The sequence below is a fragment of the Nerophis lumbriciformis genome, linkage group LG04 (genome assembly GCF_033978685.3).
Source record: "Nerophis lumbriciformis linkage group LG04, RoL_Nlum_v2.1, whole genome shotgun sequence".
Lineage (NCBI taxonomy): Eukaryota > Metazoa > Chordata > Actinopteri > Syngnathiformes > Syngnathidae > Nerophis > Nerophis lumbriciformis.
Window position 1 is genome coordinate 6,262,501 of NC_084551.2, and position 12,274 is coordinate 6,274,774.

Here is a 12,274-nt window from a genome sequence, read left to right on the forward strand (position 1 = left end):
TCTAATATATGTATATATGTATATGTATGTGTATATGTATATGTATATATATATATATATATATATATATCCCATCCATCCATCCATTTTCTACCGCTTATTCCCTTTGGGGTTGCGGGGGGGCGCTGGAGCCTATCTCAGCTACAGTCGGGCGGAAGGCGGGGTACACCCTGGACAAGTCGCCACCTCATCGCAGGTATATATATATATATATATATATATATATATATATATATATATATATATGTATAAATACATACACATGCATATATATATAATATATATGCACCTACATATATATACTTTATATATATTTAGTATATATATATGTAGTTATATATTTGTTAGGTCAGAAAAAACACAGAGGCTATAAAACCCCCTGACGAGCAGGGAAACCTGCAAAACAGGCTTGTAGGGATGATATAGCCTCTGTGTTTTTTCCTGACCTCACGTATATTCCGCTCTACCCCGGTATTGAGCACTGTATAACGAATAAACCACAGAAAAATTTACTATATGTAGGTGTATGTATTGTATATATATATATATATATATATATATATATATATATATATATATATATATGTATATATACTGTATATATATATATAGATAATTTTTTACTAATAGGGTGCTCACAAACTGCAGCATGCATGAACATGAACATGCTGCATGAGGGCCTGCTTGCTGTATGCGTGCATGACAATATAGTGAACCACAGCAGTGCTCAGTGTCTGATTTACCCAATGTGGTCACGTCGCTTATCTTGACACAGTTCTTGCAGTTCTCGCTGTACCGAACCACGCTGGTGCAGCGAAAGCCAGCCTGGCAGGCACACTTGAGGTTTGACGTGCTGCTGCAGTTTTTAATCACCTTCTGGTTAAACTCTGAAAAAACAAAGACAAATATCATGTAAATAGGTTTCACTGAAGCAGGAAGTACAGACACCTGTGTGCTTTTTTTCTCTTATAGGGTTGTACTTGAAAATCAAAGTTTCAAGCAGTATATATAATATGATTAATGTATGAATCCTAATCATCTAGAATAATATAATACACAGAAGGATTTTGGCACTGTTGACTCTAAATATGATTGTTTAGTTAACACCAATAATAAACAGAATGTTAAGTCCGTCCATCCATCCATCCATTTTCTACCGCTAGTCCCTTTCGGGAGCCTATCTCAGCTGCATTCGGGCGGAAGGCGGAGTACACCCTGGACAAGTCGCCACCTCATCACAGGGAATGTTAAGTTAGTACCTCTAAATAAAACAAGGCTTTTTGGAATTGATGAGAATTAAAATAGCACGTAAGACTATAACTTCCATCCATCCATCCATCCATTTTCTACCGCTTATTCCCTTTGGGGTCGCGGGGGGCGCTGGAGCCAATCTCAGCTGCATTCGGGCGGAAGGCGGGGTACACCCTGGACAAGTCGCCACCTCATCACAGGGAATGTTAAGTCAGTACCTCTAAATAAAACAAGGCTTTTTGGAATTGATGAGAATTAAAATAGCATGTAAGACTATAACTTTATTTATATATATATATATAAAAAAAAACTTTTACAGAACATAATCTCTTGGTTTAAAGATTTTCTGCATTCACAGTTGAGATTTGCTGTACACTTGCACACTTTTTAGAAATTATTTTATATATAATCTCTTGGTTCAAAGATTTTCCGCATTCACAGTTACGATTTGCTGTACACTTGCACACTTTTTTTTAAATTATTATTTTATATATATTCTCTTGGTTTAAAGATTTTCTGCATTCACAGTTAAGATTTGCTGTACACATGCACACTTTTTTTTTAATTATTATTTTATATATATTCTCTTGGTTTAAAGATTTTCTGCATTCACAGTTAAGATTTGCTGTACACTTGCACACTTTTTTTTAAAATTATTATTTTATATATATTCTCTTGGTTTAAAGATTTTCTGCATTCACAGTTGAGATTTGCTGTACACTTGCACACTTTTTTTTTAAATTATTATTTTATATATATTCTCTTGGTTTAAAGATTTTCTGCATTCACAGTTGAGATTTGCTGTACACTTGCACACTTTTTTTTTAAATTATTATTTTATATATATTCTCTTGGTTTAAAGATTTTCTGCATTCACAGTTAAGATTTGCTGTACACTTGCACACTTTTTTTTTTAATTATTATTTTATATATATTCTCTTGGTTTAAAGATTTTCTGCATTCACAGTTGAGATTTGCTGTACACATGCACACTTTTTAAAATTATTATTTTATATATATTCTCTTGGTTTAAAGTTTTTTTGCATTCACAGTTAAGATTTGCTGTACACTTGCACACTTTTTTTTTTATTATTATTTTATATATATTCTCTTGGTTTAAAGATTTTCTGCATTCACAGTTAAGATTTGCTGTACACTTGCGCACTTTTTTTTTAATTATTATTTTATATATATTCTCTTGGTTTAAAGTTTTTCTGCATTCACAGTTAAGATTTGCTGTACACTTGCACACTTTTTTTAAATTATTATTTTATATATATTCTCTTGGTTTAAAGATTTTCTGCATTCACAGTTAAGATTTGCTGTACACTTGCACACTTTTTTTTTTTATTATTATTTTATATATATTCTCTTGGTTTAAAGATTTTCTGCATTCACAGTTAAGATTTGCTGTACACATGCACACTTTTTTAAAATTATTATTTTATATATATTCTCTTGGTTTAAAGTTTTTCTGCATTCACAGTTAAGATTTGCTGTACACTTGCACACTTTTTTTTAAATTATTATTTTATATATATTCTCTTGGTTTAAAGTTTTTTTGCATTCACAGTTAAGATTTGCTGTACACTTGCACACTTTTTTAAAATTATTATTTTATATATATTCTCTTGGTTTAAAGATTTTCTGCATTCACAGTTAAGATTTGCTGTACACTTGCGCATTTTTTAAATTATTTTATTTAAAATGTTTTTTGTTGTACAACAAAAGAACATGATTAAAATACTATTATCAAATAATGCAAAAATATGTGATATTTTCAAAAAATTTCAAGTTTTATACTTGTATCATAAGTTGTTAATTGATTATTTTTTTGAAAAAGGGTGCAATTTTACATTTTCCTGTTTTTTTATATGGAATTCTTGACCAAAACTGAAGAAACTGCATTTTAGATCCAACTCTTGTATTGGCTTTGTGTGCTGTGCAGGTGTACATAATGTCGCAATAAATGTTGCGCCATGCGCATTATTAACAATAAGTGATTCTCTACCGGGCCTGCAGTCGCCATAGCAACGATGGCAGTCGTCCTCGCGGTTCCAGTCGGCGGTGTAGCTCAATCGAGGGCACGGCTCGCACTGGTTGCAAGACTTCTGGAACTTACCTGTCACAAGAAGAGAGACACACATGACAACAAGATGACACGTAAAGTGAGACAGGATGTGGTCACGGAGCTAAAAGCTACCGATTCTTTTGTCAGCATTAAGACAAACACATGAAAAGGAGATTAAAGCTGCACAAATAGTTTCACTGTCATTTCCACTTGAGTCATTGATTGGAAAAGAGAGACAAAGGTTTGTTTTCCCCCCAGATTAGTGTGCATTCACATTGTTTTTCCTTTTAGTTGAAATCTTCATTACAGAAAATGAATAAAGTCCACCAAAATGGTCGACATGCAATACACAAAAACTGCAATTTCTGCAAAAAATATTTTTTTAAGTTTCTTGCTGATATTCCACCAAAAAGGCCGACATCTTGCACTGACAATGCTATCTGTATGTTGGGGGGAAACACATTTGTTTAGAAAAAATACTGCTATTGCTACAGCATTTATATCATTTTCCAAGCTGCTAAGTTTAAGACAGTCATTTTGTAAACAAGAAAATGCAGCGCAAAAAATGCTGACCGCAGCTAGAGTACATCCCACAAAAATGGCCAATGAAAATGTTTTTATTCCATTATAACGCAAAATTGTTTTCACCAAAAAAACATATATATGGATAATAAGCAAAATAAAATGTGATGTTTTTTTTAAGTAAGCCCCCAAAAACCAGTGGAAACTTTGAAGTCAGATGCACTTGAAAAGTTGAGAGCGTATGATTCAGAATTCAAACAACTTTTCTTTGGGAAAATATGTCTCAGAAGTTCTAAAGTGTACAATAATACGTGACTGTGGGCGCAAACCGTTAACGATGTGTCCAGTCACACAATATACTCCATTAAAATGGCTGACATGCTGCAAATGCTTTGTCATTATTTTTATTTGACAAAAAAAAAACACTCGAGTTTGCCACAACAACCACAAATTCCGTCAAATTTAAAATTCAACCCCATTGACGGAAAATGTAGTCTGGAAAGTTGCTCATAAGTTTTAGGACGAACCTCCATCAAGCGTTGCATCGCGCAACAGTTTTGAAGCGGCCACAGAAATGCAAAAAAGAACTCCAGTGAAGACGTACACCAGGGGTTCCCAAACTTTTTGACTCGGGGGCTGCATTGGGTTAAAAAAATTGGCCCGGGCTGTGTGTGTGTGTGTGTATATTATATACAGGTAAAAGCCAGTAAATTAGAATATTTTGAAAAACTTGATTTATTTCAGTAATTGCATTCAAAAGGTGTAACTTGTACATTATATTTATTCATTGCACACAGACTGATGCATTCAAATGTTTATTTCATTTAATTTTGATGATTTGAAGTGGCAACAAATGAAAATCCAAAATTCCGTGTGTCACAAAATTAGAATATTACTTAAGGCTAATACAAAAAAGGGATTTTTAGAAATGTTGGCCAACTGAAAAGTATGAAAATGAAAAATATGAGCATGTACAATACTCAATACTTGGTTGGAGCTCCTTTTGCCTCAATTACTGCGTTGACCTTGGATCTCAGGAAACAGAGTGGACCGACACCAGCTGGACTGCTGCTGAGTGGTCCAAAGTCATGTTTTCTGACGAAAGCAAATTTTGCATTTCCTTTGGAAATCGAGGTCCCAGAGTCTGAAGGAAGACAGGAGAGGCACAGGATCCACGTTGCCTGAAGTCTAGTGTAAAGTTTCCACCATCAGTGATGGTTTGGGGCCATGTCATCTGCTGGTGTCGGTCCACTCTGTTTCCTGAGATCCAGGGTCAACGCAGCCGTCTACCAGCAAGTTTTAGAGCACTTCATGCTTCCTGCTGCTGACCTGCTCTATGGAGATGGAGATTTCAAGTTCCAACAGGACTTGGCGCCTGCACACAGCGCAAAATCTACCCATGCCTGGTTTACGGACCATGGTATTTCTGTTCTAAATTGGCCCGCCAACTCCCCTGACCTTAGCCCCATAGAAAATCTGTGGGGTATTGTAAAAAGGAAGATGCAGAATGCCAGACCCAAAAATACAGAAGAGTTGAAGGCCACTATCAGAGCAACCTGGGCTCTCATAACACCTGAGCAGTGCCAGAAACTCATCGACTCCATGCCACGCCGCATTAACGCAGTAATTGAGGCAAAAGGAGCTCCAACCAAGTATTGAGTATTGTACATGCTCATATTTTTCATTTTCATACTTTTCAGTTGGCCAACATTTCTAAAAATCCCTTTTTTGTATTAGCCTTAAGTAATATTCTAATTTTGTGACACACGGAATTTTGGATTTTCATTTGTTGCCACTTCAAATCATCAAAATTAAATGAAAGAAACATTTGAATGCATCAGTCTGTGTGCAATGAATAAATATAATGTACAAGTTACACCTTTTGAATGCAATTACTGAAATAAATCAAGTTTTTCAAAATATTCTAATTTACTGGCTTTTACCTGTATATATCCATCCATCCATCCATTTTCTACCGCTTATTCCCTTTGGGGTCGCGGGGGGCGCGGGAGCCTATCTCAGCTACAATCGGGCGGAAGGCGGGGTACACCCTGGACAAGTCGCCACCTCATCGCAGGGCCAACACAGATAGACAGACAACATTCACATTCACATCCACACACTAGGGTCAATTTAGTGTTGCCAATCAACTTATCCCCAGGTGCATGTCTTTGGAGGTGGGAGGAAGCCGGAGTACCCGGAGGGAACCCACGCAGTCACGGGGAGAACATGCAAACTCCATACAGAAAGATCCCGAGCCCGGGATTGAACCCAAGACTACTCAGGACCTTCGTATTGTGAGGCAGATGCACTAACCCCTCTTCCACCGTGCTGCCCTATATATATATATATATATATATACATATATATATATATATATATATATATATATATATATATATATATATATATATATATATACATATATATATACATATATATGTATGTATGTATATATATATATATATATATATATGTCTTAATAAGGTTATCCAAAAAATAGTGCTCGATACCGTAGTAGAGCGCAATATATGTAGGTGTTTCTTCACAGACGGAAACACCTCCTAGGTAACACATGAGCCAATCACCACACCCCTACGCCAGCCTGTACCCACCCACTCTGTGCCCTATATAAACCATGGTATGTGAATGCTCCCATTAAAATCTCCTGATGATTGAGGGAACCCCCCTCATGAAACAGGCTTGTAGAGATGAAATAGTCTTGTGATTTTTTTTCCCACACATACATATATATATATATATATATATATATATATATATATATATATATATATATATATATATATATATATATATATATACATACATATATTCCTCACACACTAATTGACTAAAAGAGTGCGCACTTGCTGCACGCTCGCCCGACACTGCGGCGCGAGCGCGATGATGTCACATTATTGATGGGAAAATTAATTTTTAGACAATGTGATTTGCCTAAGCGGCTAGGAGACCCCGATAGTAACAAGCGGTAGAAAATTGATAAGAAAGGACAAATGAAAAAAAAACTTGCCGGCCGTAGTTTGGGGACCCCTGATCTTTTATTGTAATATTTTCAGGATGTGTTTGTTCTATTTTTGGCCTAAGTAAGATAAAGAAAACAATCTGAAGTTGTCTTTATTTTTTAGTTTTAATGCCATGATTTTAATATTCCGGCCCGCGTGTGCACAGATTTCCCTCCATGCGACCCCTGAGCTAAAATGAGTTTGACACCTCTGCTGTACAATATTACAGTATTTGTAACAGCTGTAGAAGAAAAAAAAAGGGCAGCATAAAATAGAGAGTAGATCCAGCAAAAAATAGACATTATAAACAAAGAGAGGTAACCGACATGGAAGCGGTCGGAAAAAATTAAAAAATTTGAGCCTTCCCGCGGGCCAGATTTTGGAAGCCGGCGGGCTGTATTCGGCCTGCGAGCCGTAGTCTGGGAACCCCTGACGTACAACATTAAACATGTGGAGTCACATTAAATTCCACAAAAATGGACAACATGCACTGAAAACAGTGTAAATATAATATAATATAATTTTATATACCGCATTTTTCGGACTATAAGTCGCACTTTTTTTCATAGTTTGGCCGGGGGTGCGACTTATACTCAGGAGCAACTTATGTGTGAAATTATTAACACATTACCGTAAAATATCAAGTAATATTATTTATCTCATTCACGTAAGAGACTAGACGTATAAGATTTCATGGGATTTAGCGATTAGGAGTGACAGATTGTTTGGTAAACGTATAGCATGTTCTATATGTTATAGTTATTTGAATGACTCTTACCATAATATGTTACGTTAACATACCAGTTGGTTATTTATGCCTCATATAACGTACACTTATTCAGCCTGTTGTTCACTATTCTTTATTTATTTTAAATTGCCTTTCAAATGTCTATTCTTGGTGGTGGATTTGATCAAATAAATTTCCCCAAGAAATTCGACTTATACTCCAGTGCGACTTATATATGTTTTCTTCCTTCTTTATTATGCATTTTCGGCAGGTGCGACTTATACTCCGGAGCGACTTATACTCCGAAAAATACGGTATATATATATATATATATATATATAAAATTATATTATTGTTGTAAAATTTGAACACTTTCGATATATATATATATATATATATATATATTTTTTTTTTTCTATACTTTTATTGTAATATTTTCAGAATGTGTTTGCCCCTCGAGATATATATATATATATATATATATATATATATATATATATATATATATATATATATATATATATATATATATATATATATATATATATATATATATATATATATATATATATATATATATATATATATAGGGACGGCGTGGCGCAGTGGAAGAGTGGCCGTGCGCAACCCAAGGGTCCCTGGTTCAATCCCCACCTAGTACCAACCTCGTCATGTCCGTTGTGTCCTGAGCAAGACACTTCACCCTTGCTCCTGATGGGTGCTGGTTAGCGCCGACACCAGCAGATGACATGGCACCCCAAACCATCACCCAACCATGCAAATTTTGCATTTCCTTTGGAAATCGAGGTCCCAGAGTCTGGAGGAAGACAGGAGAGGCACAGGATCCATGTTGCCTGAAGTCTAGTGTAAAGTTTCCACCATCAGTGATGGTTTGGGGTGCCATGTCATCTGCTGGTGTCGGTCCACTCTGTTTCCTGAGATCCAGGGACAACGCAGCCGTCTACCAGCAAGTTTTAGAGCACTTCATGCTTCCTGCTGCTGACCTGCTCTATGGAGATGGAGATTTCAAGTTCCAACAGGACTTGGCGCCTGCACACAGCGCAAAATCTACCCGTGCCTGGTTTACGGACCATGCTATTTCTGTTCTAAATTGGCCCGCCAACTCCCCTGACCTTAGCCCCATAGAAAATCTGTGGGGTATTGTGAAAAGGAAGATGCAGAATGCCAGACCCAAAAACGCAGAAGAGTTGAAGGCCACTATCAGAGCAACCTGGGCTCTCATAACACCTGAGCAGTGCCAGAAACTCATCGACTCCATGCCACGCCGCATTAACGCAGTAATTGAGGCAAAAGGAGCTCCAACCAAGTATTGAGTATTGTACATGCTCATATTTTTCATTTTCATACTTTTCAGTTGGCCAACATTTCTAAAAATCCCTTTTTTGTATTAGCCTTAAGTAATATTCTAATTTTGTGACACACGGAATTTTGGATTTTCATTTGTTGCCACTTCAAATCATCAAAATTAAATGAAATAAACATTTGAATGCATCAGTCTGTGTGCAATGAATAAATATAATGTACAAGTTACACCTTTTGAATGCAATTACTGAAATAAATCAAGTTTTTCTAAATATTCTAATTTACTGGCTTTTACCTGTATATATATATATCGAAAGTGTTAAAATTTTACAACCAAAATGCTACATTGTTTACATTTTTATAGATAATAAATATAAATAATAAATATAGTCTCAATGTGAGTTTTTTTTCTCACCTGGAGGACACATTCTGCACATTTTTTGCTGGTGGTTCTCCTCGGTCTGTGAGCACAAATGTACACATATCATCGCTAGATACTTTAATGACGAGTGGAAAGTACCATAAGGTCAACTAATACAGTTATAATAATACTTAGAAATAAAACAAAAATGGATGAATGGTAGAAGTTAAACAATATTGCAGATAAAAAAAGAGGAGGAAGTACTCACCAGGGGTAAAGTTTGCAGCAGCTGTGCAGATGACAACAGCACACTCACTAAATAATGCACTTTCAAGCCCATCCTGTGAACAGTCCTTCAAGTTAACAAGTTGTTATCATGATGTAAAAATAAAAAACTATTATTTTACCTTAGGCTGGGAAGCTCCATTGATACCCTGTTGTGGCTGCCGTCACCTTGGCGTCACTCTTTCCTCCGGAGCTCACGTCTCTTCCGCCCACTGAGTACCAGCAGGTGCGGCCTCTGCAGCAAAGCCTCGGCCTCTTTCCGTGTCAAGCGCGCTCACCATGCAAAACATGATGTGAGCGTTTTTTTGTTTTTTTTTAACAGGAAATGGGGCAAAAAGAAATTAAATGAAATAAAATGGACAGAAATGTTGGTTCAGTGGTATTTTTGGCAGGACTTGCTGGATGTCCCACCTAGGCAAGGAATAGGGCAGAAATGTAAGAAAATAAAACATTTAATCCCACCAGACACCTTCTGCATTTTCTTATTTATTCCAAAGCACAAATCGATGACGACACAATCAGAGTTGCTCTACCAAGTGGTGTAAAATTGCCAAAATACATTTATATAATCATACAAAAATATAGGGAAAACTTGAGGGATGTTTTTGCCCCTGTTGTAGTCCTTTAAAGTGTATGTTTCTGCCCCTGTTGTAGTACATTAAAGTGTATGTTTTTGTCCTGTTGTAGTCCTTTAAAGTGTATGTTTTTGCCCCTGTTGTAGTACATTAAAGTGTATGTTTTTGTCCTGTTGTAGTCCTTTAAAGTGTATGTTTTTGCCCCTGTTGTAGTCCTTTAAAGTGTATGTTTTTGCCCCTGTTGTAGTACATTAAAGTGTATGTTTTTGCCCTGTTGTAGTACTTTAAAGTGTATGTTTTTGCCCCTGTTGTAGTCCTTTAAAGTGTATTTTTTGCCCCTGTTGTAGTACATTAAAGTGTATGTTTTTGCCCTGTTGTAGTACATTAAAGTGTATGTTTTTGCCTCTGTTGTAGTCCTTTAAAGTGTATGTTTTTGCCCCTGTTGTAGTACATTAAAGTGTATGTTTTTGCCCTGTTGTAGTCCTTTAAAGTGTATGTTTTTGTCCCTGTTGTAGTACATTAAAGTGTATGTTTTTGTCCTGTTGTAGTCCTTTAAAGTGTATGTTTTTGCCCCTGTTGTAGTACATTAAAGTGTATGTTTTTGTCCTGTTGTAGTCCTTTAAAGTGTATGTTTTTGCCCCTGTTGTAGTACATTAAAGTGTATGTTTTTGCCCTGTTGTAGTCCTTTAAAGTGTATGTTTTTGCCCTGTTGTAGTACTTTAAAGTGCATGTTTGTGCCCCTGTTGTGGTACTTTAAAGTGTATGTTTTTGCCCTGTTGTAGTACTTTAAAGTGTATGTCTTGCCCCTGTTGTAGTACTTTAAAGTGTATGTTTTTGCCCTGTTGTAGTCCTTTAAAGTGTATGTTTTTGCCCTGTTGTAGTCCTTTAAAGTGTATGTTTTTGCCCCTGTTGTAGTACTTTAAAGTGTATGTTTTTGCCCTGTTGTAGTACCTTAAAGTGCATGTTTTTGCCCCTGTTGTGGTACTTTAAAGTGTATGTTTTTGCCCCTGTTGTAGTACATTAAAGTGTATGTTTTTGCCCTGTTGTAGTACTTTAAAGTGTATGTTTTTGCCCCTGTTGTAGTACATTAAAGTGTATGTTTTTGTCCTGTTGTAGTCCTTTAAAGTGTATGTTTTTGCCCCTGTTGTAGTCCTTTAAAGTGTATGTTTTTGCCCCTGTTGTAGTACATTAAAGTGTATGTTTTTGCCCTGTTGTAGTACTTTAAAGTGTATGTTTTTGCCCCTGTTGTAGTCCTTTAAAGTGTATTTTTTGCCCCTGTTGTAGTACATTAAAGTGTATGTTTTTGCCCTGTTGTAGTACATTAAAGTGTATGTTTTTGCCTCTGTTGTAGTCCTTTAAAGTGTATGTTTTTGCCCCTGTTGTAGTACATTAAAGTGTATGTTTTTGCCCTGTTGTAGTCCTTTAAAGTGTATGTTTTTGTCCCTGTTGTAGTACATTAAAGTGTATGTTTTTGTCCTGTTGTAGTCCTTTAAAGTGTATGTTTTTGCCCCTGTTGTAGTACATTAAAGTGTATGTTTTTGTCCTGTTGTAGTCCTTTAAAGTGTATGTTTTTGCCCCTGTTGTAGTACATTAAAGTGTATGTTTTTGCCCTGTTGTAGTCCTTTAAAGTGTATGTTTTTGCCCTGTTGTAGTACTTTAAAGTGCATGTTTGTGCCCCTGTTGTGGTACTTTAAAGTGTATGTTTTTGCCCTGTTGTAGTACTTTAAAGTGTATGTCTTGCCCCTGTTGTAGTACTTTAAAGTGTATGTTTTTGCCCTGTTGTAGTCCTTTAAAGTGTATGTTTTTGCCCTGTTGTAGTCCTTTAAAGTGTATGTTTTTGCCCCTGTTGTAGTACTTTAAAGTGTATGTTTTTGCCCTGTTGTAGTACCTTAAAGTGCATGTTTTTGCCCCTGTTGTGGTACTTTAAAGTGTATGTTTTTGCCCCTGTTGTAGTACATTAAAGTGTATGTTTTTGCCCTGTTGTAGTACTTTAAAGTGTATGTCTTGCCCCTGTTGTCGTACTTTAAAGTGTATGTTTTTGCCCTGTTGTAGTCCTTTAAAGTGTATGTTTTTGGTCATGTTGTAGTACTTTAAATTGTATGTTTTCCCTCCTGTTGTAGTACTTTAAAGTGTATT

The 12,274-nt window shown here is 35.9% G+C and overlaps 1 protein-coding gene across 1 annotated transcript in view; it reads right to left on the reverse strand.

Annotated features, from left to right (window-relative positions):
• The window catches only part of LOC133591954 (uncharacterized), a 19,542-nt gene extending 9,300 nt beyond the window's left edge, over nt 1–10,242 (reverse strand). Inside the window, exons 1-5 of the mRNA XM_061944502.1 lie at nt 9,686–10,242; nt 9,547–9,619; nt 9,333–9,378; nt 3,263–3,373; nt 744–887 (exon numbers count right to left, since the gene is read on the reverse strand). Of these exons, the coding sequence (XP_061800486.1) occupies nt 744–887; nt 3,263–3,373; nt 9,333–9,378; nt 9,547–9,619; nt 9,686–9,705 (394 nt within the window). The 5' untranslated portion in view covers nt 9,706–10,242. The remainder of the gene's footprint in view (nt 1–743; nt 888–3,262; nt 3,374–9,332; nt 9,379–9,546; nt 9,620–9,685) is intronic.
• Between the last annotated feature and the right edge of the window lie 2,032 nt (nt 10,243–12,274).